The 12,635-nt window shown below is 43.0% G+C and overlaps 1 protein-coding gene across 2 annotated transcripts in view; it reads left to right on the plus strand.

Moving 5' to 3' along the window:
- LOC126401338 (formin-like) overlaps positions 1-11,259 on the plus strand; it is a 51,869-nt gene extending 40,610 nt beyond the window's left edge. For both annotated transcript variants that reach the window (XM_050062531.1, XM_050062532.1), the window contains 4 exons: positions 1,208-1,259; positions 6,155-6,304; positions 9,148-9,229; positions 9,316-11,259. In XM_050062531.1, coding sequence (XP_049918488.1) covers positions 1,208-1,259; positions 6,155-6,304; positions 9,148-9,229; positions 9,316-9,360 — 329 coding nt within the window. In that variant the 3' untranslated portion in view covers positions 9,361-11,259. The remainder of the gene's footprint in view (positions 1-1,207; positions 1,260-6,154; positions 6,305-9,147; positions 9,230-9,315) is intronic.
- The last annotated feature ends 1,376 nt before the right edge of the window (positions 11,260-12,635 follow it).

Genomic DNA, 12,635 nt, shown 5'->3' on the forward strand with positions numbered 1-12,635 from the left:
GAATAGAGGTGGTGTAGGGAGACAGAGAGGGATGCTTTGTGGAAATCCTCAAGGTCCTCAGCATCCCTCTTAGACTGCCCTCCATCTCTTTGTTATCTGGCTGCTTAGGTACAGCAGCGGTTTGGGAAAGTGTGTCAGAGTTTTAAAGCCCTAATTTATTGTCCCTCTCAGCATGCAAATCTCATAACTTTCTAGTTAGCGACTACTGGTTTCATGTTTACACAGGGAGCGGAGGAAGAGAAACTTCACACATCCTCTCTCTCTCTGGGCCACTCTCCCTCTCCCTCCCTCAGCCTGTCGGCTCCAGTGCCACCTCTGCACAGTCGCACCAGAGGGGTACCTCAGGCGCCAGCCTGACCCCCACTGAGACTAACGCCATTGGTCACGGCCCCTCTACTCTTCCCCCCCTACTCCGTCTATCCCAGACATGGCCACAACCTTCCTTCATTAGGTTTACCTCAGCCCCCTTTGCCCACATACATGTAAAAAAAAAAAAAAAAGAGTAAAAGTAAAAGGGGTGGTTGGTCAGAGGCTTAAGCTCACCTTCTCCCAAAAGACCCCCAAACCTGCCTTTGAACAATTTTTTGGAGACTTCCCCCTCTTAAATCTTCAAGTAGGAAAGGTCCCCCATCATTGTAAAAAGGATGAATCTGGAAAAATGCAATAAATCTGAGATCACAGGCACTCTCTGGCCCTAGATAAATTCTTGCACCTCAGCCTGGCCCGCCGCACACATCTGCCTTGCATTTAGACACTTTTACATGGCAGGAGTCCACAGGAGCCTCCAGTTCCCAAGCCTTTCTGCTCAACCCTGCGCCCCTGCTCCAACACGCACACGTATGTCGACACAGGCACCTCGGCAAACAGACCACCGCTCCCCGCCCCATGCCCAGGCGTCACAGGTTCGCACTCTCATGCGTCAACACACAGAAGCATGGCAAACTTTACAATGTGCTGAACTGTCACTTGGATAACACGCTCACTGTGTCACTGACATCTCAACCCAGAGCCCTTCTTCTTCTTCTTTTCTTCCTGTTTGACCACTCTAAGGACGGCTGATGAACACAGCACCCCCCTCTGGACCTACTGGTGTTGCAGGGCTCAGTTCTCAGTGGCTGTCAGTGGAAACATTTAATTATCTATGTCACCAAAAGCTCCATAATCCACCCTATTATATAACTTAATCCAGTATTTTCTCTTTTTTCAGCTCAAAAGGATCATTCAGCTGAAGAGGAGCAACTCAATTCAGCACAGAGGAGGTAAGACACCAACTTAAACAACCCCAAGCAGAGATACATTCAGAATTATGAATGAAAATATTTACATTTCCTGTGGATTTCACTCCTCAACAAGGGAGTCAGGGGTTGCAAACATCACATAGCAGTTATTTAGCATGCTTAGATAATACAGCTGGTTTCTGATAGCACTAATGCTTTCTGTTTGTATAGTTTAACATAGTTATTAGCAGCAGCTGATAAGGTTTCCAGTAAAGAGGGGCTTCATTCACAGCACTGTGCTGAGAAATTCCATTTACCGTTTCATATACGCAGTATTTTGAGTATTTCTACACCTGTTCTAACGTCTAGGCTTTTTGCAATCTGTCTTAAAGACAAATAAACATCCTTGTCAGAGACAGCGGGGGATTTCTACACACACACATAATGTGCCGTGTACTGTATTTTCAGCCTGAACGCCCTGTGCTTCCTCCCCTGCAGTTCCTATCATTCTTATCTGCCATGTTTTGTGCAGAAGACTCCCGAGAGTTTTGGGAGAGATTTATAGACGTAAGACACACTGGCAGCCGCTGAGCTCGCCGTCCGAGCGAAATCATATCTGGAACATTTCATATTGGAAAAAGATGGTGGAGCAGACAAATAAAGCAAATAGATTATTTTTGCCTTGTTTGGATAGAGAGCAGAATTGTTTGCTTTATATCGCAACTCTTCCACTTCCAAAATAAATCACGATCGCACATAAAGGAGAAAGTGAAAGACGCCGGACGCAGGAAAATGGAAACTATAAACAATTAGGAAGTTGATTGCTTTGGACAATGCTATAACTCAGCGCACGGCTCCAAACTGTTCTGTTTCACGTTGCTGTTTTTAAGCCAAGAGAATCGCTGCACCTCTCGCTCTCTGTCCTGGTCCCTCACCCCCACCCTCGCCATGTAGTGATATCTCTACCTGCTAAACTGGACTTACACGTGTGCGTGTGTGTGTGTGTGTGTGTTTGTGTGTGTGCGCCTTCTCGTGCATGAGTGACACCACTGTAATGAAGGCGTTGAACTTGGAGGGGAATATTGATCAAAAGGGCCCCGCAGCTGACAGCACCTTTGCCTTTAATGAAGTTTTCCTTTAATTTCATCTAAAGAGGGGGCTGGCTGACTGGCGCTAGGTATAGCAGGCGGGAGGAGGGAGGGGGGGGGGGGCTCTTTCTCAGGTTCCCACAGAGCCACCTCGTAAAAGTGACACGCTGTTGATGAATATGGGCGTCAGCGGGCTCACCGGGCCCTGGGTGGGCTCTCACATCTGCACTGGATGAGGGATCCTCACACAAACATACACAACAGCAGCAGTGGCCGCAACATTATGGTGTTGATAAAGGAAATAGACAACACATCCTCAGTGCTACCTAATACTTCAGCCTCGTGAGGAGTCTGTGAGTTTAGACTGCTGTGAGTCCAAGTCAGCCTCCAGTGGGAGGGATATTGACAAAATTTGAGCTGGTTTCAACTGAAATGTGGAGAAACTGTCAGTATACTATTTTCTTGATTAATCGTTTGGTCTTTAAATTGTAAGAAAAAGGTTTAAAAAAATCACAATTTCCAGAGATAGTTTGTGGGTTTGTTTGACCAACAGTCCAAAAAAATTGAAAGAAGAATTTGTGATTTTGTATTTTATGTAAATAAGATTGACATCACTTCACTATTTGATGAGATGGTTTTTATTATAAATTAGTTTGGCGTCTTTACTTTTTTTATGTTTGGAGAAAGATATTTTTAGATGCCTAAAACTAAGTATTTTAAATGAGCATATTTCAAAAAATGTGAAAAGGTAGCACATTCTAAATTTAAAGTAAAGGATACAAAAAATGCTCACATTTCACTTGTTTAATTGGCTCACATTAAAATAAAACATGCATCTCAGAGCTTCATCAGAACATCTGAACACTACTTTTTCATACATTTTGGAGAATATGTTCATTAGATTTTAGGTTCTGCACTCTGAGCTCCATTGTTGGAGCGCAAGTATAATGAATATTGAAGATATTATTCGAAATATTTGTATCTAAACTCTGATATTCTAGGAAATATATATATATATTTGAGCCACGCTCGCAGTGTGGCTCTACAGATGTCACTTGGTCAATTGGTCCACCAGTTTGGTCCAAACTGAAATATCTCACCAACTATTGGAACTATTGGACAACTATGGATTGCCATACCATTTTGTATAATCATTAATGTTACCTACTGGAGGAATTATAATAACTTTCATGACCCTTTACCATTTCATTTAGTGACATTATCAGGTCAAAGTTTAGATTTGTCCAATAATTTATTTTCTGAACTGATACCTGCAAAATGAATGACATTCCTGTCAGCCTCAGCTGTAATTTGCGTTCAGTGCAAACTAGCTAATTTTAGCATGCTAACAAGTTAAACTAAGTTATGAACGTACCTGCTAAACATCAGCATGTTAGCATTGTGATTGAAAGCATGTTGACATGTTAGCCTTAGCATTAAGCTAAAAGCACTGCTGTGTGTGACGTCACAGAGCTGCTAGCGTGACTGTAGACTCTTAAGGTGCGATCACACATGGCGCAAAATAAACAAGCGAATTATACCCTCCCAGTGACTTCCATTCAGTGCGAGGGCACAGCGGAGGGTAATTAGGGGTATACTGGGTATACCCGCCTCTTTTCTGGCTATTCACAGTATACATACATACATAAGAGTATACCCATTTCCTCCTCTGTAACCAGCCCATCTACCTAGACATGCACACACTTCATCAACCACCACTACACCACTGTTTCACAGTCTTTATTAGCAAGCTAGCAAACATTAGCTAGCAAGCTAGCAACCTGCCACATTCAGCATGAATATTGCCTCAGCCTGATTTGGTGTGAACACAGCTGTAATCTTTTTCCAGTGTTGATACCATCTATGTGTAATCACATATAACGTAGCTGATGTCAGTGCAGAGGCCTTATGCAAAATCTTTCACACATGTGAGCCTTGATTTTTTGTTGGCCTTAATACTAATTACTCGAGATGTCATTCCAATGAGACGTCGTGTAGCACAGTTATTTGGCCCGTCCGTGGCGAGTGGCAATGCCTTTCCCTCAACATGCAGTTCTAATTTGTCTGCTTCATGTTTGGGTTCACTGAGGTTTTCTGGTTCTGTCCTCAGTTCCGTCTCATTAAGTTCCCTTCTCCCACATCATGCTCAATTTCATTTGGCCCAACCACCTCCTCTACAGTCACCATGAAGTCATGCTTTCATAGATGCTAGCTCGTAAGTTATTCTACTCGCACTATTGTATGACGACAATGGCACAAACCGTCTTAGTGCCTCTGCTGAATCAGCCGACAACACCGAGTTTACTTCTGTAATCTTTTTGCTGGGGAAACAAAGGAATGCAGAGTTGCCTGTCCAAATATTTCCCTGATTCTCACGGCTGCTCATGGTTTTGTAATGGGTCTTTTTTTATAGCTGTCAGTGAGGAATGCCGGCTGTGGGTGCTGCAGTAAACCCTCTCACGGCAATGGCATCATAGCATGGATTACAGAAGTGTGTGTGTGTGTTTGTGTGCGTCTGTGTGTACAAGCGCAATTGTTCTGCGCTCGCAAATGAACAAAGGTCCGCTTGATTTTGTTTATGTTTCATAGGTATACTCGCATGTGTGAGTGTGTGTGTGCATCTGTTTTGAGTGAAGCTTTTGTGTATCTGCTTGTTGCATATGCTCGGGAGGGTGAAAAGGAAAAAGCGCCGTTGCTTGATTTGTGCATGCTTTGACATGATGACCCAGGGTCAGCAGAGGAGCTGATGGAGAGGAGACCCTGTTCATCATGCCAGACCAGGCCTGGCTGCAACAAAGCTACCTGGGACGGAACGTCTGCTCGGCCAGTCTAAACATCCCAGAGCCTCTGATTTCTTTTGTAGCGTGCAGGATGATCTACAGTGTTCTCCTTTTTTTTTTGAGCACCTCAGCATCACTGGGAAATGGGAAGCAGGCTCGTGCAGAAGCGCTTTTCTTCTCAGCTTTTAGTACACCGTCTGCGCAGCATATTGTGCTATTTCACTCCGCATGAACATGTCTTAGATTAGCGTCGCAAAAAGCCACCTAGCATCTGGAGGTCAGAGCCTGATCTGGGTGTCAATGGGACAAGGAGCATCGCTTGAATCATAGCGCCCTTTTGTCAATCCTCTGACAGGCATGGCTAGAAAATGTCTTTCATGTTTGGGTTAGGGAGGGAATCTGACGCAGCGGGCTGCTTCACATGCCATGTGTGTGCTGCTGGGAGCCATGCAAAGAGTTCAGATTTGGTTACAATTGAATTAGGCTGAGGAGCTGGCCTACAACAGCGCCGCAGTCCCATGAACAGAAAACAGAAAATCCAGAATCTGTTTATTCCCACAGATGTGATGTTTTTCTGTGTGCACACCTGTCTGACTGAGCTCACATGTGCATATATCACATTCACATCTTTGGTTGTCTGCCAGTAAATACGTTCCTGGAGGTGTATGTGTGATTTCTACAGTCCTGTGTGTGTGTGTGTTTGTGTGTGCCTGTTCTTGGCTGTCTCTGTCTCCTCTGGCAGTCTTCCCAGCAGGCCGTGGAGGTCAATGTGATAATGGAGCCACCGCTACTGGCTCTCCCCTGTGGCCCAGCAGGGTGGACACTCTCCTTCCAGCTCTGTTTCTCACCTCTCTGTCTGACTCTACATCCATCATTTTCTGCGTGCGCTGTGTCTGTATCGGACTCTTACCATCTATTCATCTGTTTTTCTTGGGCCATTCACACCTTAGCTTCCTTGTGCTTTGTGACCTTAGGGTCGTTTATTGGAAACCAGTCTGAGGTCATTTATAAGTGTTTGTGTGTGATGAGACAACGCTATTTGTGCCTCTGTTCTGTTTTCTCAATGCAGTTTCCAGGACATGGTGAACTACTTTGGGGTTAAGCCAAAGGGTGGGGAGAAAGAAGTGACCCCAAGTTTTGTGTTCATGCTATGGTATGAGTTTTGCAACGACTTCAAGAACTCTTGGATACGACAAAACAAGAACATCTCCAAGGAGAGGTGAGTTTGATTCTGTTGGGGTTGCTCCATTTGTTGATTGATACATAAAGATTACCACCTAACCTGTGAATGTCATGGGCATTTACCAGGCAAAACGGGTCTAATAAAAGATGTTACTGAGTTGCATTTTGGGTAGTCTCGCTCACCAGACCTTTCTCAAGAAAAGAAAGGTCTGGCTGGGCCGACTCTCACTTTAAGATTGGAGAAAAAAAAACGCCCCGGCTGCTTGTATTTCTTTCAGCCAGTCACAATCGTTCTTGGCGGTGCCACAGCAACGGTGCGCTTGCAAAAATATTGCCGGGGGAAACAGGTTTTGGTGTAACACGCCCACAAAAATATCGGCTACAGGACGCGAACCATGGCAGAAAAATGGCTACATCCCCGCAAGATCAAACACCGCAAAAGTTAGTAAAGGACGTGTTGAAAACTGCAACTGGAGGTGGTAGGGCGGGACTTCAGCGGGTGGCTCCTTCCACCCAATGAGAGGCTGATCTATGCAGCAAACTTCCTCCCACTCAGACTACATTTTGGGATATGTTGGAGCAAACTTCCTCCCACTCAGACTACATTTTGGGATATGTTGGACCGAAAATGTAGAATGAAGAGTCTGAATATCTCTGCGTCATCTGCGTAGATTTTTACCATTCTGTTTTAAATCTGACACTTCATGGTCACCCAGCTTAGGGGTCGTATTTCCTTGTATTTTGTCTTATACATAATGTTAAAATGTCAGGTATTCATTTTAAATGTCGCCGAAGTTTAAAAACAAAAAGAGGTAAACCTATGTAAAACTGATCCCTCTGGGCAAAAAACATTCTGATATAGCTGTTTCCAACTGTGCTTTCTAATTCTGAGACAAAAGATAGTGACTGATTTCTTTATTTGGTCCCATGTATCGGCTCCAGGCACGTTATTGCAAGTGTTTACATTACATACTGCTACATGGAGCTACATGCTAACATCAAGGAAACCAATGTTGTTAATTTCTCCCCAATTTCAGATGGCATTCCTGCTGGAACATGTCCAGCTTTGAAGATTTAGGTTTATGTTTTATAATAGAAAGTGCTGCCATACATACCTTATAGTCATTCTCTGGTGCAGAGAACCCAAGAGCGCAAATGCAGAAGACCTGAAAATGCTGACCAATCAGAGCAGACTGGGCTTTTTTTTGGAAAGAGAGGCTTTAAGAGACAGGCGCTAAAAATGTTGTGTTGTTGAACATGGTAAATGTGTTCAAATGGAAACCCAAGACACAAGTAACCTAAAGTTAACCAACATTAGCTACTAAAATTAGCCAGACAGCGGTGCATCCATGCGCAGAGTTGAAATGTAAAAGACAATTATTCTCAAGCACATTTATTCACCAAAAACAAGATGGCAGTTGTTTCAGTCATGGACCCAACTGTACGCAAAATTTAGTCCTCTAGACTCTTGTACACTTTCATCGGCTCACAGTGTGACTTTAGTAACATTAAAAGGGTCTGTAGGACAAAGTCATTTCTAACAACGATTGTGTCTACACGAGGCAAATTGGTCAAGTTGTGGGAAAAATCACTTTTATTCATTTTGTATGGATCTCATCAAACATGTGTTTCAATTTTCTAAAGATACCTGCTGCCAACAGGTTCATCCAACTCTTTTAAGTATTCACTTTCCTCTCTATCCAGTTCACACAGTACATGGATTTATCATTTCCTGCCCTCCATCTGAATTTTGCATGTCATAATAGTCACATGATTGCAAACAATCTTATAATGGTCATAAAAACATGACTGATATTCTCTTTAAAGTGAGATGTTTAGTCTCCAGTGGAAAGATTTCTGTAAAATATCTTGTTTCTCAGTCAGTGGATGTCCGACTCTGCAGAACACCAAACCGACACTTAGCCATTTCATCCTTGGGTGATACTTCTTCTCCGCCACCTTCCGATAGGTGCTTAATGACCTTTAGACATCACGTCAAATTAACACTAATTGTGATGTGCAGATATGCTGAATTAAAGCAGAGCGGGAGGCCCCCAAAAGAGGAGGCAAACAGGAGTAGCTGAGGCCTCGGCCCTCTGTCTGAAGGACTGGGGCCTGAATTTATGATGTTTCCTCTGACCTGAGGCGTCACGTCGGGGGGAGGCATTCCACCGAGGGATGGCAGACCCTCCTGGCGGCCGCCTGGCTTTACTAGCAGGCGTTATGGGAGAACTGATAAACACTGTAATGATGCTGGACATGCAGCCTAAAGGGCAGGAGCGCTGCATGTGCAGAGATGATAACGGGACTGAAGCTGTCCCGCCAGACTGCGTGGTCATTGTGGGTTCATGGCTCTTCACACTCAGAAGTTGTCATATCATGAAACTTTAGTGTCCTCCGACCATCGCTATCTGTCAGATCGTAATCGTAATCGTGTCCCACGTTACTCACAGCTGATTGTGCTTATGTACAATTAACTTTATTTTAAATACTGTTTGCGCACTCATAAAAGCCAAGTGTTTTTTAAAGGCTGCCTCATTATCTCATCAACCCACTGTCATTCTCTACTGCTTCTCACTTACAGGGCTTTCACTGACCGCAAACTCCTGAGAGGATCTGTGTGTGTGTGTGTGTGTGTGTGTGTGTGTGTGTGTGTGTGTGTAAGACTCTACATGGCTCCATGACACAGGGTGCCCCAGGGAGATACTTAAATGTCTTGCCCTTACAAACAGCTTCACTGGAACACAATGATGAGAGGCTTCTGACTTTATATTGTTTTCACGAGTTTCATGATTTCGCTCCAAAGCTTTCAGTGTGTGCGTCTTGTTTTAAAGGGTCTGCAGATATCAAGTCCTCGTGTATGTTTTACCCCCTGCATAGGTTGAAGGAAGCCCAAGAAAACATCAAGAAGATCACGGCGGAGAAAAGAGTGGAAACCAAGAAGATCAATGCCAACAGTCTGGTAAGAGCTGATCTGCATACAGCTGCTCTTTCTTGTCTCTGCGCTGAAATCGATACACTGAATCTTCTTGCGCTTCTCGCCAACAGAAAGAGAGGCTGCGGCAGAAGGAAGCCGGCGTGTCTTCCAGCTGAGTGAAACGACGAGTGACACAGCAGAGGAGGAAACGAGGAGTGGGTGGAGGAGATCAGGAAGCGCGCAGGCCTCATTTCTCCTGCGTTTAACCACCTGCCTCAACAACAGCAGACTGGCCTCTGCGCCCTGTACGGACACAATAAAACCTCGCTGGACTCTTACTACTCCCACTGCCGTATCTCTGCCCCTACTAACACCCTCCCCTCCACCACCCTCATGTTGAGCATTTTCTGTCTGCTGTACAGATTGAAGCCGGGCCTGCAGCGAGGATGCATGGCTGACACAGCCCAAGTGATGAGAGCCTCAGAGGCCAAAGGTTGATCTCATTCATCCAGCAGGGCGCGACCTCTGAGTGCCCAGCTTGTGAAAGGTCTCAAGGGGTCAGTGGGACTGAAAACAGCTGACACATCCAAGAGGTTCCTTCTAGTTCTTCTAGAGCTGAGTTTCTTTCTCCACTGTAGCAGAATGATGAAGCTACATATTCAAAGTTTTATGGCGTGGTAGTTTCTGTTATGTGGACAGATACGGCTGCCTGAAGAGGAAAATCCCCATTGACAAAACGGATCTCTGTCTCTGGAAGTGGTAAAAAAGGCAGTTGCGAGCGTTCTTTGCTGTAGCGAATAGTGTTTCATTCACCACGGCTCATTAGAAGTCTTGTAAATATGTCTTTGTCGTAGCATCGGCAGGGACCGTGCAGCGTTGTGGAGCATGATAAATGATCCGCGCTGGGCTTCAGATGAAGACGTGTTGCGTATAAAACTCGTGGAGGTTTCACTGTATTGTGTAGCACTGCACCAGACTGACCTCTCCTGGGTGACGGCCAGAGAGGAGCAGAACCTGGCAGCGAGCCCCGGCTCCCCCCTCACACGCACATAAACATGTACTTAAAGACATCAGAGTTTTGGCCGTGCACCCACTCACCCGAGATATTAAAACACACATTATGCAAAATTGTAACTCCTTCATTGAGTGCTGTGCGTCACATTACGTCCAGCACGCCTTTAAGCACTTTACTGCTTGCAGTAGCTGTATGTCGTAGCTCGCTATAAAGCCACACTCCCCTGTTCTGCTAACTGCGTGCATTTTTTTAAAAATGTCTTGCACTTTTTTTGCACCTCTTTTCCTATGCAAGGGGACGTTCCTCCTTGTTAGGTGATTTATGAATTGTATTGCTTCATGATTAGATTTTTTATTTCTAAGAAAGCCTATTAAAGTGTATGTTTTATTTTCTCTAATGTAAGATGTAACCACGCTCCTGTGTCACTCAAGAAAAGTCTATTTATGTAAGGAAAGATTTATTTTCTGCAAAAAAAGCATCAGCTTTGTTCCCTTTACAGGATGTATTTGTATGAGTTGTAATAGACTGAGAAGCTTCCTCAGAGGTCAGTCAGATGAAAGATATATTTTCACATGGATGATACTTGTAATGACGTGCCCACTGATTTATGTACGCGATGATTTGTGGAATTTAAAGAATTTGAATGAAGCCTTTTTTTGTTCAGTTTTGGAGAAATGAGGGTTGTGTTTTGAGTATGGAGAACATTTAAGCATATCACCTGAAGCCATGTGAGTTGTTATACCTCAGACAGACTTCCATTATCAGACGATCCGTAAAACTGCACCTTGGATTACTTTTTTTGTTACCCTCCAAAGTCTTTCACATGTGCCATTTATTTTGTAAAAAAAAAAAAGATATTTAATAAACTGCTATGTTTTACTTCAGAGGGTTTGAAAAGCAAAAAAAAAAAAGAGCTGATACTGACCAAGGAACTGCTGTAGCCTCAACTGTATGTATGTATGTCGGTTCATGTAACCTTCAGTAGCTCTCGTATAGGTGCTCTGTAATTTTATGGAATTGTTTTAAATTTCAAGAATAAACTACTGGATGCCGAAACAAACTGGACCAGCGTCTCTAAATTTTCTTCTGTCAACACCTCTGTAAGGCAGGCTTTTTAGAAGCGCCGAGCAGATGTGATATTTATGTAAGAAACTTGAGTCATCAAAGAGGATCTGATGACTCAGAATTCAGCTGCAGCAGCCTCATTTTTAGACGTTTAAACTTGTTCCTTAAAGACTCCTATTTTAGGAATCTTCCAGTTGGGAATGTGTCATGTTAGTTGAACTTTGTTGGGAGATTTTGGCACATTTTATGAGATGGACATTTGAGTGTTTTAGACTGTTTGTTGTATCACTAAAATACCAGTCATTCTGTGCCTTAGTATGGAGATTTAGGACCTGGTTTCACATATTTACAGTCAATTAAAAAACTGCTAGATTCATTTTTGATTGCTCTCAACTTTGACTTTAGTTTTACACCTGTGGGGATTCCCATTTTATCACATTTTTTATTCAAACACCAAATTAATCCTACAGTTTGTGGCTTAGACCAGATATTTATTAGTAGTGTGGAAAATAAAGTACATTTACTCAAGTACTGTACTTAAATACAGTTTTGAGGTAGAGTATTTCCATTTCCTGCAACTTTATACTTCTTCTCCACTTCATCTCAAAGGCAAATATTGTGCTTTTACTCCACTATATGTATTTTAAAAGTTTAGTTACTTAATAATCAACAAATGTATTATAATGTGATATTTTATATTTAAATAAAACTTAATTGATCTGTTAGGGAAATAACTTACATAAAATAGTTTAAAAATAGCTCGTTGTTAAGCTGGTGAACACATTAATGCATTAATAATTAATTTAATAATGTTTATTTATCCTGACAAGGCCCATTACTTACTTGAAATATATTTTGATGCCAATACTTTTTCACTTGAGTAAAAATTTGAATGCAGAATATTTCATCTGTGGCAGAACTACATTACTTTATTCTTCCACCACTGTGTTAGGGTGATAATAAATATGGATGGCTGAAGAATGATGCCTTTTCTTAATATGAAAAAAAAAAAATCTCCACTGTGTGAGACATATTTATGAAACGGAAAATTGGAGAAATCCCACATCATTTGCACTTGAACGCCACATCCTCCCTGTTCAATCCTCCAATAGATTTGCGAGCCATGTAACAAACACACTGAAGTTAAATAACCTAATTTGAAGGGATAATTGGAGCAGCTAACTCCATCTTTAATCATTAAACTGACTGCTTTTACGATGACATTTATTCCAGGCTCTGAGCGCAATGTCTCCACAAGCTGCGGCTGCACGCAGGAGGAGCGCAGCACATGATCAGAGCAGAATTTAACATTCATTGAAGACACCTTCCTAATTTACATCAGATGTAAAGCAGCAGATGATGTACACAACA

The sequence above is a fragment of the Epinephelus moara genome, chromosome 14 (genome assembly GCF_006386435.1).
Source record: "Epinephelus moara isolate mb chromosome 14, YSFRI_EMoa_1.0, whole genome shotgun sequence".
NCBI lineage: Eukaryota > Metazoa > Chordata > Actinopteri > Perciformes > Serranidae > Epinephelus > Epinephelus moara.